We start from the raw sequence: 16,606 nt of genomic DNA on the forward strand, positions 1-16,606 counted from the left end.
TCCCTGTCCCGACCGTGTCAGTGACCACAGTCCAGTCCCTGTCCCGACCGTGTCAGTGACCACAGTCCAGTCCCTGTCCCGACCGTGTCAGTGACCACAGTCCAGTCCCTGTCCCGACCGTGTCAGTGACCACAGTCCAGTCCCTGTCCCGACCGTGTCAGTGACCACAGTCCAGTCCCTGTCCCGACCATGTCAGTGACCACAGTCCAGTCCCTGTCCTACCATGTCAGTGACCACAGTCCAGTCCATGTCCTGACCATGTCAGTGACCACAGTCCAGTCCCTGTCCTACCATGTCAGTGACCACAGTCCAGTCCCTGTCCCGACCATGTCAGTGACCACAGTCCAGTCCCTGTCCCGACCATGTCAGTGACCACAGTCCAGTCCCTGTCCCGACCGTGTCAGTGACCACAGTCCAGTCCCTGTGGCAGCAGGTTTGATCGTCAGGGAAGCTGTGTTGACTCGTTAGTCGTGGGAACGCCTTAGCCTGTATTTTCTTAGTCGCCTCTCTCGTCTCCATTGGTGAGGTGGCTGCACCCTGGTTCTGAGAGGCACGGTCACCTGACTTCTGCCGCCATGACAGAAATTGCCAACGCCCCGTTTCTCCTGGGCTCTGCAGGGTGTGTGTTTCCGTGCCGTGGGGACGGCGGCCGTGGGTCTGGAAGGGTCTGGTGGAGACGGCCATGCCATCCAGAGCACAGTGCATGCTGGCCCTAGTGCTCACAGCCGCGGGTCTGGAAGGGTCTGGTGGAGACGGCCATGCCATCCAGAGCACAGGTGCATGCTGGCCCTAGTGCTCACATCCCTGAGTCCTCGTTCTGCATTTCATGGGATTTGTACTATTGGTGACTCAAAAAAACCAGCAGAGTGGGGACCTGCTAGTTCCCTTAATACGTAACCTGATCAGTTTTGAAGCTCCAGTTGCTCTGCTTATGCGTTCTACCTTGCGCAGTCAAGGATTTGGAGTGACTTAAATACGGACACTGGAGAAGACGAGGAGGGAGAAAGGACAAGGATACAGAAAGTGAGATAAAACAGGCACGTTCTGCGGTCCCTTCAGGCTGCGCCCCGGACACGCGCATTGACTGTCTCTGCCATTCTGGTGAGATCCGCCAGTCAGCTGCTGGAGCGTGTGGATCTGGGCGTTGAGGGGGCTCTTCATGGAGCCTGAGCTTCAGGCCGGGGCGACTGGTGTGGGAGCAGGGTGCGGGGGGCAGGGGATGGGGTGGGATCGCCAGGAACTGCTAACAGGCTGGGTCTCCCCGAGGAGGAGGCACTCAGGTGACAGTCCTGGGCAGATGCCACTGGGCTGTGGGATGAGAGGACTTGTGAGAGCAGGAGGGAGGTTTCACTTCTGTGTGGCGTGTGTGGTGTGGCGTGTGCGGTGTGGCATGTGCAGTGTGGTGTGTGCGGTGTGGCATGTGCAGTGTGGTGTGTGCGGTGTGGCATGTGCAGTGTGGTGTGTGCGGTGTGGCGTGTGCGGTGTGGCGTGTGCGGTTTGGCGTGTGCGGTGTGGCATGTGCGGTGTGGCGTGTGCGGTGTGGCATGTGCGGTGTGGCGTGTGCGGTGTGGCGTGTGTGGTGTGGCATGTGCGGTGTGGCGTGTGCGGTGTGGCGTGTGTGGTGTGGCATGTGCAGTGTGGCGTGTGCGGTGTGGCATGTGCTGGTGTGGCATATGCGGTGTGGCGTGTAATGGTGTGGCGTGTGCGGTGTGGCGTGTGCAGTGTGGCGTGGTGTGTGCAGTGTGGCGTGTGATGGTATGGTGTGGCGTGTGCAGTCAGCCGTGTCAGGTGGCAGTGATGACTCAGGAGTGATCTGATGTTGGGAGGCGTTGTCCCTGGGCATGGGTGAGGTTTCAGGTGGTAGAAAGTAGATCTTATCTGTGAAAGCGGTGGTGGATAGCAGGAACACTGTTCTACATAGGCTCCCAGAAACCCCAGAAAACTAGATTTTGTTTGTAAAATTGCTGTTAATGGTTGATAGTAAGGAAGTCAAATATATTCAGGTGTTTTGTTTGTTTTTAATGAATAGCTTGAAAATATATTTTTTAAAGCTATAACTGTTAGTTGGTAAAGATTGTGTGCTGGTGAGGTGACCACATGTGGGCCCGGCTTCTCTGAGAGCAGCAGCTGGTCTCATCACCCCAAGTTAGTTGGTTCCCAAGTCCCAGTAACATAACTTCCATGCACACGTCTGACTCACTTCACAGCTGACCAGACGCCATAACCTGTAACCGCTTTGGCCCTGGATTTTATTTTTAATACTCAGGTATATTGTATTCACTCTGTGGTTTCTTCTAACTCCTGTATGGTTGACCCAGAAATGTCCTGTATCTCAGTTCATTGATCTGTGGCACGGACGCTCTTCCACTGACCGGGGCTGGTGCTCTTCCTGAGACTGTGGTGATGGGCTGTGAGCCTGCTTCGAGTCTGTCCTGGACGTCGCTGCTCTCGCCCACGGTCTTGGGCAGACGGACTCGGAGACCAGTTGCCCCTGCGGCCCCTGCATGTCGTGAGCCCCCGCGGGCTCTTTGTCAGAGTCGGGCCGTGTTCTACGTAATGTCAGAGTCGGGCCCTGTTCTACGTAATGTCAGAGTCGGGCCGTGTTCTACGTAATGTCAGAGTCGGGCCGTGTTCTACGTAATGTCAGAGTCGGGCCGTGTTCTACGTAATGTCAGAGTCGGGCCGTGTTCTACGTAATGTCAGAGTCGGGCCCTGTTCTACGTAATGTCAGAGTCGGGCCCTGTTCTACGTAATGTCAGAGTCGGGCCGTGTTCTACGTAATGTCAGAGTCGGGCCGTATTCTACGTAATGTCAGAGTCGGGCCGTGTTCTACGTAATGTCAGAGTCGGGCCCTGTTCTACGTAATGTCAGAGTCGGGCCGTGTTCTACGTAATGTCAGAGTCGGGCCGTGTTCTACGTAATGTCAGAGTCGGGCCCTATTCTACGTAATGTCAGAGTCGGGCCGTATTCTACGTAATGTCAGAGTCGGGCCCTATTCTACGTAATGTCAGAGTCGGGCCCTATTCTACGTAATGTCAGAGTCGGGCCGTGTTCTACGTAATGTCAGAGTCGGGCCCTGTTCTACGTAATGTCAGAGTCGGGCCGTGTTCTACGTAATGTCAGAGTCGGGCCGTGTTCTACGTAATGTCAGAGTCGGGCCCTGTTCTACGTAATGTCAGAGTCGGGCCGTGTTCTACGTAATGTCAGAGTCGGGCCCTATTCTACGTAATGTCAGAGTCGGGCCGTGTTCTACGTAATGTCAGAGTCGGGCCCTATTCTACGTAATGTCAGAGTCGGGCCCTGTTCTACGTAATGTCAGAGTCGGGCCCTATTCTACGTAATGTCAGAGTCGGGCCCTGTTCTACGTAATGTCAGAGTCGGGCCGTGTTCTACGTAATGTCAGAGTCGGGCCGTGTTCTACGTAATGTCAGAGTCGGGCCGTGTTCTACGTAATGTCAGAGTCGGGCCGTGTTCTACGTAATGTCAGAGTCGGGCCGTGTTCTACGTAATGTCAGAGTCGGGCCGTGTTCTACGTAATGTCAGAGTCGGGCCGTGTTCTACGTAATGTCAGAGTCGGGCCGTGTTCTACGTAATGTCAGAGTCGGGCCGTGTTCTACGTAATGTCAGAGTCGGGCCCTGTTCTACGTAATGTCAGAGTCGGGCCGTATTCTACGTAATGTCAGAGTCGGGCCCTATTCTACGTAATGTCAGAGTCGGGCCCTATTCTACGTAATGTCAGAGTCGGGCCGTGTTCTACGTAATGTCAGAGTCGGGCCGTGTTCTACGTAATGTCAGAGTCCGGCCGTGTTCTACGTAATGTCAGAGTCGGGCCGTGTTCTACGTAATGTCAGAGTCGGGCCGTGTTCTACGTAATGTCAGAGTCGGGCCGTGTTCTACGTAATGTCAGAGTCGGGCCCTGTTCTACGTAATGTCAGAGTCGGGCCGTGTTCTACGTAATGTCAGAGTCGGGCCCTATTCTACGTAATGTCAGAGTCGGGCCGTGTTCTACGTAATGTCAGAGTCGGGCCGTGTTCTACGTAATGTCAGAGTCGGGCCGTGTTCTACGTAATGTCAGAGTCGGGCCCTGTTCTACGTAATGTCAGAGTCGGGCCGTGTTCTACGTAATGTCAGAGTCGGGCCCTATTCTACGTAATGTCAGAGTCGGGCCGTGTTCTACGTAATGTCAGAGTCGGGCCGTGTTCTACGTAATGTCAGAGTCGGGCCCTGTTCTACGTAATGTCAGAGTCGGGCCGTGTTCTACGTAATGTCAGAGTCGGGCCCTATTCTACGTAATGTCAGAGTCGGGCCGTGTTCTACGTAATGTCAGAGTCGGGCCGTGTTCTACGTAATGTCAGAGTCGGGCCCTGTTCTACGTAATGTCAGAGTCGGGCCCTGTTCTACGTAATGTCAGAGTCGGGCCCTGTTCTACGTAATGTCAGAGTCGGGCCGTGTTCTACGTAATGTCAGAGTCGGGCCGTGTTCTACGTAATGTCAGAGTCGGGCCCTATTCTACGTAATGTCAGAGTCGGGCCGTGTTCTACGTAATGTCAGAGTCGGGCCCTGTTCTACGTAATGTCAGAGTCGGGCCGTGTTCTACGTAATGTCAGAGTCGGGCCGTGTTCTACGTAATGTCAGAGTCGGGCCGTGTTCTACGTAATGTCAGAGTCGGGCCGTGTTCTACGTAATGTCAGAGTCGGGCCGTGTTCTACGTAATGTCAGAGTCGGGCCGTGTTCTACGTAATGTCAGAGTCGGGCCCTGTTCTACGTAATGTCAGAGTCGGGCCCTGTTCTACGTAATGTCAGAGTCGGGCCCTGTTCTACGTAATGTCAGAGTCGGGCCGTGTTCTACGTAATGTCAGAGTGTAGCCAGAGCAGGAGTTTTCAAACGCTGACCTCTCTTCTCTGTGTTAGCAAATTAGCAGTTATGTATCTCGATTAAGACCACGCTATGGCATTAATGTTTATAAAACAAAAACCTTTTAAATTAGATAAACTGTATCCATTTCTTACTTGTAAGAAAGCCTTAACATTTATACTAAAATCGAATCAAGTTTTAGGTAGATGCTCTAAAATATTCAAATTGCTGAAAAAAAAATCCCATCCAATAACTAAATTTTTCTGGCCATGTGAGTATGATTTTTTTCAGTTTTATCACCATGTGTCCTTTAGAAAAATTACATTCTCTGTAGGAACCATACTGATTTTTTTAAATAATGTTCTGATAATGATAAACCTTGTCCTTAAATTTTTTCAGGCCAAAAGTATTTCTCATCATCTATAGTATACAACTTTGGGATTACAAAGTATGTGTCTGTGCCTTTAGCAGATTTAAGATTTTTTAGAAAAATTGAATTCCTGACCATTTGCATTTTTGGTAGACATCTGGATGAGGACACAAGTCCATCTCTTCAGCTTTTAAAACAGACGGTCAAGTTTGTCCTTTGCATGTAGAGATGACCTCAGTCTACAGAACTGTTTTCACGTCTCGGGCCTATGTGTGCCGTGTGCATCACACAGCCCTGTGCATGCCGTGTGCATCACACAGCCCTGTGCGTCGGGAAGGGCGGCGTCCCTGAGGAGGGAGGCTCCCTGCTGGCTGCTGTCCTCCCACAGCCGTGCTTTATCCAGGGGCCAGGGGCCTCTTCCTAAGCACAAGTAGCATTGTGCCCACCTCCTACACACACACACACACACACACACACACACACGCACACACACACGCACACACATATGCACACACACGCACATACACACGCGCACACACACACATACACACACGCACACAGACACACATACGCACACACAAACACACACACACATACGCACACACGCACACACACACACATACGCACACACACATACACACGCGCACACACACACGCACACATACACACGCACACAAACACGCACACAAACACGCACACAGACACGCACACATACACACACACACACACAGACACACGCACGCACGCATGTGCTCACTGGCTCACTCCTACCCGCAGAGCTCAAAGCTTCCCAATGGCTGCTGCTTGGACTAGAATGAAGTCTGACCTGTGATCACGCTCTGGTCACAAACTGTCTGCATCTCCCCGTTCCCACCTCACCGTGCGCCCCGGCTGGCGAACCCCCAGGCTTGTCCCGGTTGTCCTGCACGCTTGCTGGTTCCGCTGCCCAGAGAGCCCCTCAGGTGGTCGTGCAGCTGTGGCTTGTCCTGCGGGCTTGCTGGTTCCGCTGCCCAGAGAGCCCCTCAGGTGGTCGTGCAGCTGTGGCCTGTCCTACGGGCTTGCTGGTTCCGCTGCCCAGAGAGCCCCTCAGGTGGTCGTGCAGCTGTGGCCTGTCCTGCGGGCTTGCTGGTTCCGCTGCCCAGAGAGCCCCTCAGGTGGTCGTGCAGCTGTGGCCTGTCCTGCGGGCTTGCTGGTTCCGCTGCCCAGAGAGCCCCTCAGGTGGTCGTGCAGCTGTGGCCTGTCCTGCGGGCTTGCTGGTTCCGCTGCCCAGAGAGCCCCTCAGGTGGTCGTGCAGCTGTGGCCTGTCCTGCGGGCTTGCTGGTTCCGCTGCCCAGAGAGCCCCTCAGGTGGTCGTGCAGCTGTGGCTTGTCCTGCGGGCTTGTGCCACGTGGGTTCAGCAGAGAGGCCTCTACCAGCCACTGAGCTCAGGAGCGTTTCTGTCACCTTCTCGTAGCCGTGCTTATGTTTCCAGCAACCTGGACTATGGTCTTAAACTACTTCTTGTGTCTGTGTCAGTCTCCTCCAGTGCTGTCACACCCCAGTGTCCTCCTCTGTCCATCGCTGTCCTTGCGGAAACCAGTTTGTTTTTATAAAAGCTGGTTGGGCTTGAAGAGAAGACGGGTCTTTCTCACGCGGGATGGTTTGCTGCAGCAAAGTGTTGCTAGGTCAGCAAGTCATTGTGGAGGTGCGCCGTCCAACAGGACGTGCAGGTGGAGTTCCGTACGTCCCATGTGTGCGTCCACTGCCCTGGACTTAGGTGCCCGTCCTGTGGGGGCTGTGCATGTCCAGTATCTGTTGTTGGTGTCAAATAACGCTGTGCTCAGAGATACCTCGTGTTTTCCAGGGGGGACGCTGAGAATCTATGCAGACAGCTTAAAACCCAACATCCCCTACAAGACGATCCTGCTCTCCACTACTGACCCCGCGGACTTCGCCGTGGCCGAAGCCCTGGAGAAGTACAGCCTGGAGAAGGAGGACCCGCGGGACTACTGCCTTGCCCGGGTATGTGCTGTCCCTGTGGTTTGCTGGCCTCACGCCGGCCGGAGCCTGGCCTTCCGTGCGAGACGACCTCAGTGGGGTTGAACTGGGGCCGGATTTCTTCCCTGGGGGGTTATTTAGAATCTGAACACCTGGAACCATGTGTTAAGTACTAGACATAGAAAACTGTTCTTTCTTTTATTACAAAAGTAATATAGGTTCCTAGTGAGTACAGAGTAAAAAAAAGTGTAAGGCAAATTGGAAATAAAAATCAAACGATGACAATTGTTCACATTTTGATATATATACTTCCAGTTGTTATTTTGCATATATAGGTAACTTTATTTTAGTAAAATCGGCTTTAATGATGTTTTCTTACTGCCCTTATTGAAAGCTGTCATGAAGATTATGAAGCTTTTAAGTAAATTTCACTCTGCTCTTTGTAATTACCCAGCATTTGGTTGATATGGTCAGAGCCCCTCATACTGTCTTGGAGATAAAGAGTGTGTCTTTGGCTTTAGTGTATGTAGATTTATTAAATAGTAACTAGTTTCGTAAAGTTGCATTTGAAATATGTGACAGTGAAATTCATAACATTTTTTTCCTCTTAATTTCTCCCTTATTTTTACCAATGAAAATCGAAATGTTAGAGTCATGAAGTTGGAAAGGCAGCGTGGGCCTCACTCAGTCCTGCGAGGTCATCTGATGACAGGGTCTCTGGAGGGTTCCTGTGGTCTTCGGTTCTGTTGTACGTGTTCTTGGCAAGGTAGACAGAACAAATGAAGAGTTGATTATTATTTTTACTCTGAATTAGAATTTTTCTTGGTTTGCCATCTCATAACTTATATAACATGGAGCTCGTTTATGTATTATTATTTTATCTACTTTAATCATTCAGTAAATATTTAAGTTTCTCTTACTTGTTAGCTCCTGTGCTGGACAGAGCAGTGAGAACTGCCTTCCGAGGAGCTTGTGATGAGGGGAGGTAGACCAGCCCCTCTGGGAGGAGCCAGCACGGGGCTTTTATGTATTAGGATAAAGCAGAGAAGGCTTCCTGGCGGAGTCGGTTAGCTGGGAAGCTGGGGGAGGAAGCATGGAGCCCGTGGCCTGGGCGGCTGGACCGGCAAGCCTGCCTGGCAGAGGCTGAGCCGTGTCGGCGACCTGAACCGGTGAGTGCTGTGAGCAGAGCTGTCAGGTCAGCGACCCTGAACCGGTGAGGGCTGTGAGCAGAGCTGTCAGGTCAGTGACCCTGACCCCGTGAGGGCTGTGAGCAGAGCTGTCAGGTCAGTGACCCTGACCCCGTGAGGGCTGTGAGCAGAGCTGTCAGGTCAGTGACCCTGACCCCGTGAGGGCTGTGAGCAGAGCTGTCAGGTCAGCGACCCTGACCCCGTGAGGGCTGTGAGCAGAGCTGTCAGGTCAGCGACCCTGACCCCGTGAGGGCTGTGAGCAGAGCTGTCAGGTCAGCGACCCTGAACCCGTGAGGGCTGTGAGCAGAGCTGTCAGGTCAGCGACCCTGAACCGGTGAGTGCTGTGAGCAGAGCTGTCAGGTCAGCGACCCTGAACCCGTGAGGGCTGTGAGCAGAGCTGTCAGGTCAGCGACCCTGACCCCGTGAGGGCTGTGAGCAGAGCTGTCAGGTCAGCCTGAAGAGCTGGGAGAGACTGACTGCTGCACACGGAGTGTGTCGTCCTAAACCGGACATTTGAAGGTACCTGCGTAGTGCAGAGAGGAGTGAGGGGGTCTGAGGAGAGGGATCCGTTTGTCCTGTGGGCACCGTGATGTCCTCGGGCAGCACGGTCACTTACGAGAACACGGTCACGTCCACTCTGGCTGTAAGAGGGGTTCAGGCGCTGGTGTCTCGGCTCCATGAGGTTTCTGTGCTGTTTGGTTGTGTTGGTGCTGAAGGAAGGTGAGCAAGTCCAGCGGGGGTGTGAGGGCAGTGGGCACTGCCACCAGCTCTCTCTGGTCTGGGCACTCACTTGCGGATGATGGAGATAATTGGCTACCATAAAAAAATACAATGTTATGAATATTTAGGAATATAGTAAATGCGCTATCTTAAAAAGATGATTAAAAACGCTTGTTGAATGAATAACCTTATAACATATCTAAAGGATCTGATTAAAATGTTATCATAAAGACAGGTTATCTGTAAAAAACAAAAGATAAAGCTACTCTGTTGTGTTTTGTGGTGGTTATCCTGAGAGATCTCACATTAGATGAGACAACCTTGTAACAACAATTGTTTGGTCATGAAAAGGTGGGTGGGTAGGGATTTAGAGAGATTGAAATTTACAATAACGGAGTTACTTTTTCTTAGGAAATTCAAGTAAAACATTACATACTGTCTTCCCATAGAAAAGTTTGTTTAAAAAAAATAACTCAATACTAGCTGTTTTGGGGGCAGAGCGAGGGGGTGAATGGAAAGACCCCATCAAGCGGGCGGAGCTTGTATTCGGACGGTTTTCTTCCACTTTGGTTGGTGCTTTAGTGAGAGTTGTTTCTGGTGCTCTGACAGTTTGACTGCAGTGACGTTCAGGTGACCCGGCAGCGCGTTCTTCCCCCACTCCCCCGGGGCTCACTGGTCAGCGCGGTCACAGCCGGCTGCTCTTCCGTTGCAGGTCATGCTTCCCCCCGGAGCCCAGCACTCGGACGACAAGGGTGCTAAGGAGCTCATCCTGGACGACGACGAGTGCCCTCTGCAGATCTTCAGGGAGTGGCCGAGTGACAGAGGTGAGCGTGCCTGCGTCTGCTGAGGGTCCCTCCGTGAGCTGTGACGGGTGTGCGGCTGCGTATTGATCGGAGGAGGGAGAGGCTGCGTATTGATCGGAGGAGGGAGAGGAGGCGTGTGTGTGGTGGGACTTCTCCACGACTCTCTGCCGTGTGCTGGGCCACCGCCTTGCAGCTCTCTCTCCGCTGATTCCGAGGGTCGCGTGCAGCGGCAGGCTCGTGGGTAGACCCAGAACCAGCCGTCACCCTCCAGTAGGCGTGTCTGGTCGTGAAGGAGCCGGACCGAGCCTCCTTCAGGTGGGAGCACGTGGTCTGTCAGCAGTGACCTCTGCTGACCCGATGAATGAGGCTGCTTCGGACAGATTTCTCATAAAAAAGAAAGCGGTCTGCCACCCTAAAGATTGTCCAGTAGCTTGTTATTTCAAAAGGTAGGTCCAGACTCTTCCCCATTCACACGATTTCCTCTGCTTCAGAGCAGCGAAGGAGGGACTGTGGGGGACACACGGCGTCAGGGCCTCTGTGGGACACACGGCGTCAGGGCCTCTGTGGGACACACGGCGTCAGGGCCTCTGTGGGACACACGGCGTCAGGGCCTCTGTGGGACACACGGCGTCAGGGCCTCTGTGGGACACACGGCGTCAGGGCCTCTGTGGGACACACGGCGTCAGGGACTCTGTGGGACACACGGCGTCAGGGACTCTCTGTGGGGGACACACGGCGTCAGGGCCTCTGTGGGGGACACACGGCGTCAGGGACTCTGTGGGACACACGGCGTCAGGGCCTCTGTGGGGGACACACGGCGTCAGGGACTCTGTGGGACACACGGCGTCAGGGCCTCTGTGGGGGACACACGGTGTCCTTGCTCTCAGGGCCGCGTCCCGAGCTCACTGCAGCTCTGTGGACGGGCTCCGCGTCCGTCCGCTGGTCAGTGCTGGAATGCGATGGCAGTTGTTCGAGCTGCCTGCCTTCATGCTCTTTACAGGCAGCACAAAGTTCAACTTTATTCAAGTGAAGTTCCTTTGAATTCTGAGTTAACTCAACTGAATTGAATAAAAACCAGGTCAACTAAACACATATTTGTGAGTGCGTGTGCTGTGTGTGTGCATGGATACATTCATTGCTCGTGGGGTGTTGGCCAGTATCAACTTCCACGTAGTCTTCAGCTGATGTGCTACTTCTCAATAATGCGACGTGCTTGGGTCGTTGTGAATGTAGAATAATGACCTTCCCACGTTGCCCGCTACAGCCCCTCGGGGCACGCCGCGTCGTGGGGCGAGCTTCGCCGGCCGGGCCCTGGGTGGGTTCCTGAGGCGCAGGGTCTCCATGAATCTGGGTGGTTGAGAGCCGGGCCGCTGGCCAGTCCGGCTCGTGACCGACGGTGCTCCTGTTGCAGGGGTTTTGGTCTTCCAGCTGAAGAGGAGGCCGCCAGACTACGTCCCAAAGAAGAGTAGGAGGCCGCTGGACGGGAAGCCTGCCAAGGGGAAGGAGCGAGCCGACGGGCCCGGCTACGGCTCGGCGCCCCCGCCCGAGAAGCTGCCCTACCTGGTGGAGCTGAGCCCAGGTGAGTGTCTCTGAGAGTCCTCTCTCTGCTGTGTGGCTGACCACCTTCTTCAGACCGCAGAATGACCAGAACCGTAAGGTCTTCAGATGCATGAGAAGAAGTTCACCTAGACAGAACGCATACTGAAAGGCAGAAGTTAGAGTAGTGAATGTAGAGAATGAGGCTTAGTTGATCCACTTCCTTTTTAAAAATATTTTCAAAGCAACATTGTAAAATCCGTAATCTGAGAGTGACAGACGGGGGGACCCCTCTCGGGGCAGATTGTGTGTGTGTTTGTCACCCTGTTTAATGTGGGGACAGTTCTGAACAGAGCGTCGAAGGTTAACAGTGCACTTAAGAAATCCATCTGTAAGAGGAAGGGCATTTGTTTGGTTTTGAAATGATGGTAGACTGTTTACTTTCATGTCCTATAAATATTTTGTTTAAAGAGCTCTCTTAAGCCTGACCAGGCGGTGGCGCAGTAGATAGAGCGTTGGACTGGGGTGCCGAGGACCCAGGTTCGAGACCCAGAGGTCGCCAGCTTGGGCGCGGGCTCATCTGGCTTGAGCAAAATAAAAAATGCTCACCAGCTTGGACCCAAGGTCGCTGGCTCAAGCAAGGGGTTACTCAGTCTGCTGGGGGCCCACGGTCAAGGCACATATGAGAAAGCAATCGGTGAACAACTAGGGTGTTGCAACGAAAAGCTGATGATTGATGCTTCTCATCTCTCCATTCCTGTCTGTCCCTATCAGTCTCTCTGACTCTCTCTCTCTGTCCCTGTAAAGAAAAAAAAAAAAAAAAAGAGCTCTTTTAAGCCAAAGCTATTGTTACAGGTGACCTACCAGGTAGAATAATACATTGACATTCTTAAAGAATGTTTTATATACACATGTCCCTGTGTTGTATGTATATTTGTATATGTGTGATATGTGTAACATGTTTGTTACTCAAATAAACACCATCATTCTTTATTTGTTTAAAACACTGACATGTGGCCTTGTGCTCTGATCCACTGTGGAAAACAGGCTGCTCCCTCCCACCCCCTGACCCCAGAACTGGTTTTAAATTTTTATATATATTTTATGACAACTTTAAAACATTTTTTTCCTCCATTGATTTGAGAGGGAGGGGGACAGGCTGGGAGAGGGGGTCAGAGAGAGAGGGAGAGAGAGAAGCATCAGCTCACTGTTCACTTAGTTCCAGCCAGTCGTGCAGTGATTACTTCTTGTAAGTGCCCTGGCTGGGGACCAAACCTGTGACCTTGGTGCGGCGAGATGGCACTTTATCCATGGAGCCTCCGTCCAGGGCCGGAGCTGCTTCTAAGTAACGCTCTGTTAGTAATCACAGAAAAAGTGAGCTGAAACCAGAACCAGTTATAGAGGTCCTCTACGGTCTCTTGGACGTGAATTTTGTCATTCTCTGATTCTTGAGCGTTTATTTACAAGACTGCGTGTGATGATCGGGCACGGTGCTGGTGGTGCAGCCAGGGGGTCACACAGGAGGCTGGAGCTGCCCTGGCTGAGACGGCCGTTCACACTCGGTGGCAGTGTGCTGGCGGCGGTGGGCTCTGTACGAACCATGTGTGAGGGTTTCTTTTAACTGATTAGCTGTGTGCGTGGAGCAGGTCAGTGTTGCTTTGCCCCTCGGTTCTCCGGCTGAGAAGTTTGTTTGGGCCCGCGGCCGGTGCCGCTGTGTCGTCTGCAGGTGCGAGTGCGCGGTGCTCGGCTGTCCGAGGCCGTGGCGAGTGGCGCTGCTGACACGCCTGTTTGCTCTTGAACTTCAGTTTTAGGATCTTTGGGCATTGAGTCTTTTCTTTACAATGTTGCATTGCATGTTGGAAATTCATGGTGGTTTTCTCCAAAACCAAACTTTGAGGGTGTAGGCGTGTTCCTAGTTCAGGGAGGGTTGGCAGAGCGGCTGACAGAGGAGGGTGGAGGGCTGTCGGGCGGCCGCGGAGACGGGTGGGGGTCAGCTGCTCAGTTACCTGATGGATAGCTCTGGGTGGCTCACCGCAGGCGGGACCGCACTCTGGGCCTTGGGATGGAGCCCTGCTGAGACAGGGACCCGACCTCGGGGACGCACACTAGTGAGAGTTGCTACGCTGACCCCTGTCTCGTACCTGCTCTCTCCGGGTGTGGAGTCCACAGGCTCTGTGGGTGCGGGAGGGTGGCGAAGCCAGGGAGCGCTGGCTGTGCCCCAGGCTGTCCCCATGCCCCGAGCTGTCCCTGTGCCCCCCGTGCTGTCCCTGTGCCGCCCCACGCTGTCCCCGTGCCCCGTGCTGTCCCCGTGCTGTCCCTGTGTCCCCCCGTGCTGTCCCTGTGCCCCCCCGCGCTGTCCCTGTGCCCCCCCCCTGTGCTGTCCCTGTGCCCCCCCCGCTGTCCCTGTGCCCCCCCCGCTGTCCCTGTGCCCCCCCATGCTGTCCCTGTGCCCCCCGTGCTGTCCCTGTGCCGCCCCACGCTGTCCCCGTGCCCCGTGCTGTCCCCGTGCTGTCCCTGTGCCCCCCCCGTGCTGTCCCTGTGCCCCCCCCGTGCTGTCCCTGTGCCCCCCCCGCTGTCCCTGTGCCCCCCCCGTGCTGTCCCTGTGCCCCCCCATGCTGTCCCTGTGCCCCCCCCGCTGTCCCTGTGCCCCCCCATGCTGTCCCTGTGCCCCCCCCACTGTCCCTGTGCCCCGCGCTGTCCCTGTGCCCGAGCCAGAGGACCTGTGCCCCGGTCAGTGTGCACACCTGTGCTCAGTCGCTGTGGTGCCTGGGGGACGGGGCTGCTCCTCCTTCCAGGGCTTCTCACGGACAGTGCGAGGGTCCCGGGACGGAGCTTAGTCTGACTCCACTGCGGAGCTCTGCCGGCCACGTGCTGGCAGCTGTGCTTGTCTGACGGTGCCGAGATCAGACCCAATGCCCCTGTGCTGGGAGAGCATGTGGTTGTTCTGCAGGCCCAAGCGCTGGCTGGGCCCGGCCTGACTCCAAAGCCACGCTGTTTTCACCGGTTCCTGCTGAGTTCTCACTAGCAGTCAGCGTGAGATTGGTGTGGTCAGTGAAGTTGGTGTGTGTCCCATTTACAAGTAAGAGTTGTCAATGTCGACTTGTTCTGAGTGGAGGAGTTTCCACCGGACTTGTCCTCAGCCAGCATCTCAGGGTTGGGCTGAGGCCCCACAGTGGGGGCCGGAGGCTTGAGATGTGGGTGTGTGCTCACGGGGAGGGTGCTGAGGGGAGGGTGCTGAGATGTGGGTGTGTGCTCACGGGGAGGGTGCGGAGGTGCGGGTGTGTGCTCACGGGGAGGGTGCTGAGATGCGGGTGTGTGCTCACAGGGGAGGGTGCTGAGATGCGGGTGTGTGCTCACGGGGAGGGTGCTGAGGGGAGGGTGTGTGCTCACGGGGAGGGTGCTGAGATGCGGGTGTGTGCTCACAGGGGAGGGTGCTGAGATGTGGGTGTGTGCTCACAGGGAGGGTGCTGAGATGTGGGTGTGTGCTCACAGGGAGGGTGCTGAGATGCGGGTGTGTGCTCACGGGGAGGATGCTGAGATGTGGGTGTGTGCTCACGGGGAGGGTGCTGAGATGTGGGTGTGTGCTCACGGGGAGGGTGCTGAGATGTGGGTGTGTGCTCACGGGGAGGGTGCTGAGATGCGGGTGTGTGCTCACGGGGAGGGTGCTGAGATGTGGGTGTGTGCTCACGGGGAGGGTGCTGAGATGTGGGTGTGTGCTCACAGGGAGGGTGCTGAGATGTGGGTGTGTGCTCACGGGGAGGGTGCTGAGATGTGGGTGTGTGCTCACAGGGAGGGTGCTGAGATGTGGGTGTGTGCTCACAGGGAGGGTGCTGAGATGTGGGTGTGTGCTCACAGGGAGGGTGCTGAGATGTGGGTGTGTGCTCATGGGGAGGGTGCTGAGATGTGGGTGTGTGCTCACGGGGAGGGTGCTGAGATGTGGGTGTGTGCTCACGGGGAGGGTGCTGAGATGCGGGTGTGTGCTCACGGGGAGGGTGCGGAGATGTGGGTGTGTGCTCACGGGGAGGGTGCTGAGATGTGGGTGTGTGCTCACGGGGAGGGTGTGGAGGTGCGGGTGTGTGCTCACGGGGAGGGTGCTGAGATGCGGGTGTGTGCTCACGGGGAGGGTGCTGAGATGTGGGTGTGTGCTCACGGGGAGGGTGCTGAGATGTGGGTGTGTGCTCACGGGGAGGGTGCTGAGATGTGGGTGTGTGCTCACGGGGAGGGTGCGGAGATGCGGGTGTGTGCTCACAGGGAGGGTGCTGAGATGCGGGTGTGTGCTCACGGGGAGGGTGCTGAGATGCGGGTGTGTGCTCACAGGGGAGGGTGCTGAGATGTGGGTGTGTGCTCACGGGGAGGGTGCTGAGATGCGGGTGTGTGCTCACACTATCTTTTAGGGACATGGGGGCTAAAAAGTCATTTTGTGTTTTGCTTTGGATGTGACTGTGTTCTTTCAACAGAAGACTGAGCGAGCGTGTGCTGGCCTTCTGTATGAGTCACTAACTCGCCCTCCTGCCCCTGGTCACTCCCCTTTGTCGCGGGGTTTTCCCTGGCGGTCTGCGTTAGTTCTAGAACTCGCTCTGCCTGGAGCACTGTCCTGTCCTCAGTTCTGAAGCTGACGGGCGGCACGCACGCTCCTCACTGCAGCTCACCTCTCCTTCTCTCTCCTCCCGCGTCACCTGTTCTGCATGGCGTCTGTCCGCCGGTGCTGCCTTCACCTGGGTCCTCTGCATGTGTTCTAACCCCAGGGAGAAGGAATCACTTTGCCTGCTACGACTATCACACTCACGAAGGTAACGCTATGCTTCCTACTACTTCTTCCTAGAGCACTAACTGAACCTCATGGGCAGAGCAATGGGAACTGACCGAGTATTTTGTGTATTAGTTTTTTAATAGTATAAATGACTTATTTTAATAAGTTTACTGTCATTTTATTCACGTCTACTAAGTATCCCATATTCAGAATTCATTTAATGCAATAGAAGCTTATTTTGCAAAAATGTCCAACTCTTTCATTCAGGCTGTCTTAAGTGAGGAGCCGGTGTGGGCACCACTCTCCGCCATCTAGCATCCTGGTGGACGGGCGGCAGCGTCCCACACCAGAGGCCGTGGGCCTGCAGTGCTGTGGGCCACGCCCTTCTGCAGGGCCGCGCTCATGCTG

At 54.8% G+C, this 16,606-nt stretch overlaps 1 protein-coding gene across 17 annotated transcripts in view; it reads left to right on the top strand.

Moving 5' to 3' along the window:
* AFDN (afadin, adherens junction formation factor) overlaps positions 1-16,606 on the top strand; it is a 150,382-nt gene that overhangs the window by 50,987 nt on the left and 82,789 nt on the right. For 12 of the 17 annotated variants that reach the window (XM_066372832.1, XM_066372838.1, XM_066372840.1 and 9 more), the window contains exons 6-9: positions 7,069-7,226; positions 9,822-9,933; positions 11,324-11,491; positions 16,194-16,238. In XM_066372832.1, coding sequence (XP_066228929.1) covers positions 7,069-7,226; positions 9,822-9,933; positions 11,324-11,491; positions 16,194-16,238 — 483 coding nt within the window. The remainder of the gene's footprint in view (positions 1-7,068; positions 7,227-9,821; positions 9,934-11,323; positions 11,492-16,193; positions 16,239-16,606) is intronic. The other 5 variants (XM_066372841.1, XM_066372846.1, XM_066372847.1 and 2 more) reach the window with 1 other exon arrangement.

The sequence above is a fragment of the Saccopteryx leptura genome, chromosome 3 (assembly GCF_036850995.1).
Source record: "Saccopteryx leptura isolate mSacLep1 chromosome 3, mSacLep1_pri_phased_curated, whole genome shotgun sequence".
NCBI lineage: Eukaryota > Metazoa > Chordata > Mammalia > Chiroptera > Emballonuridae > Saccopteryx > Saccopteryx leptura.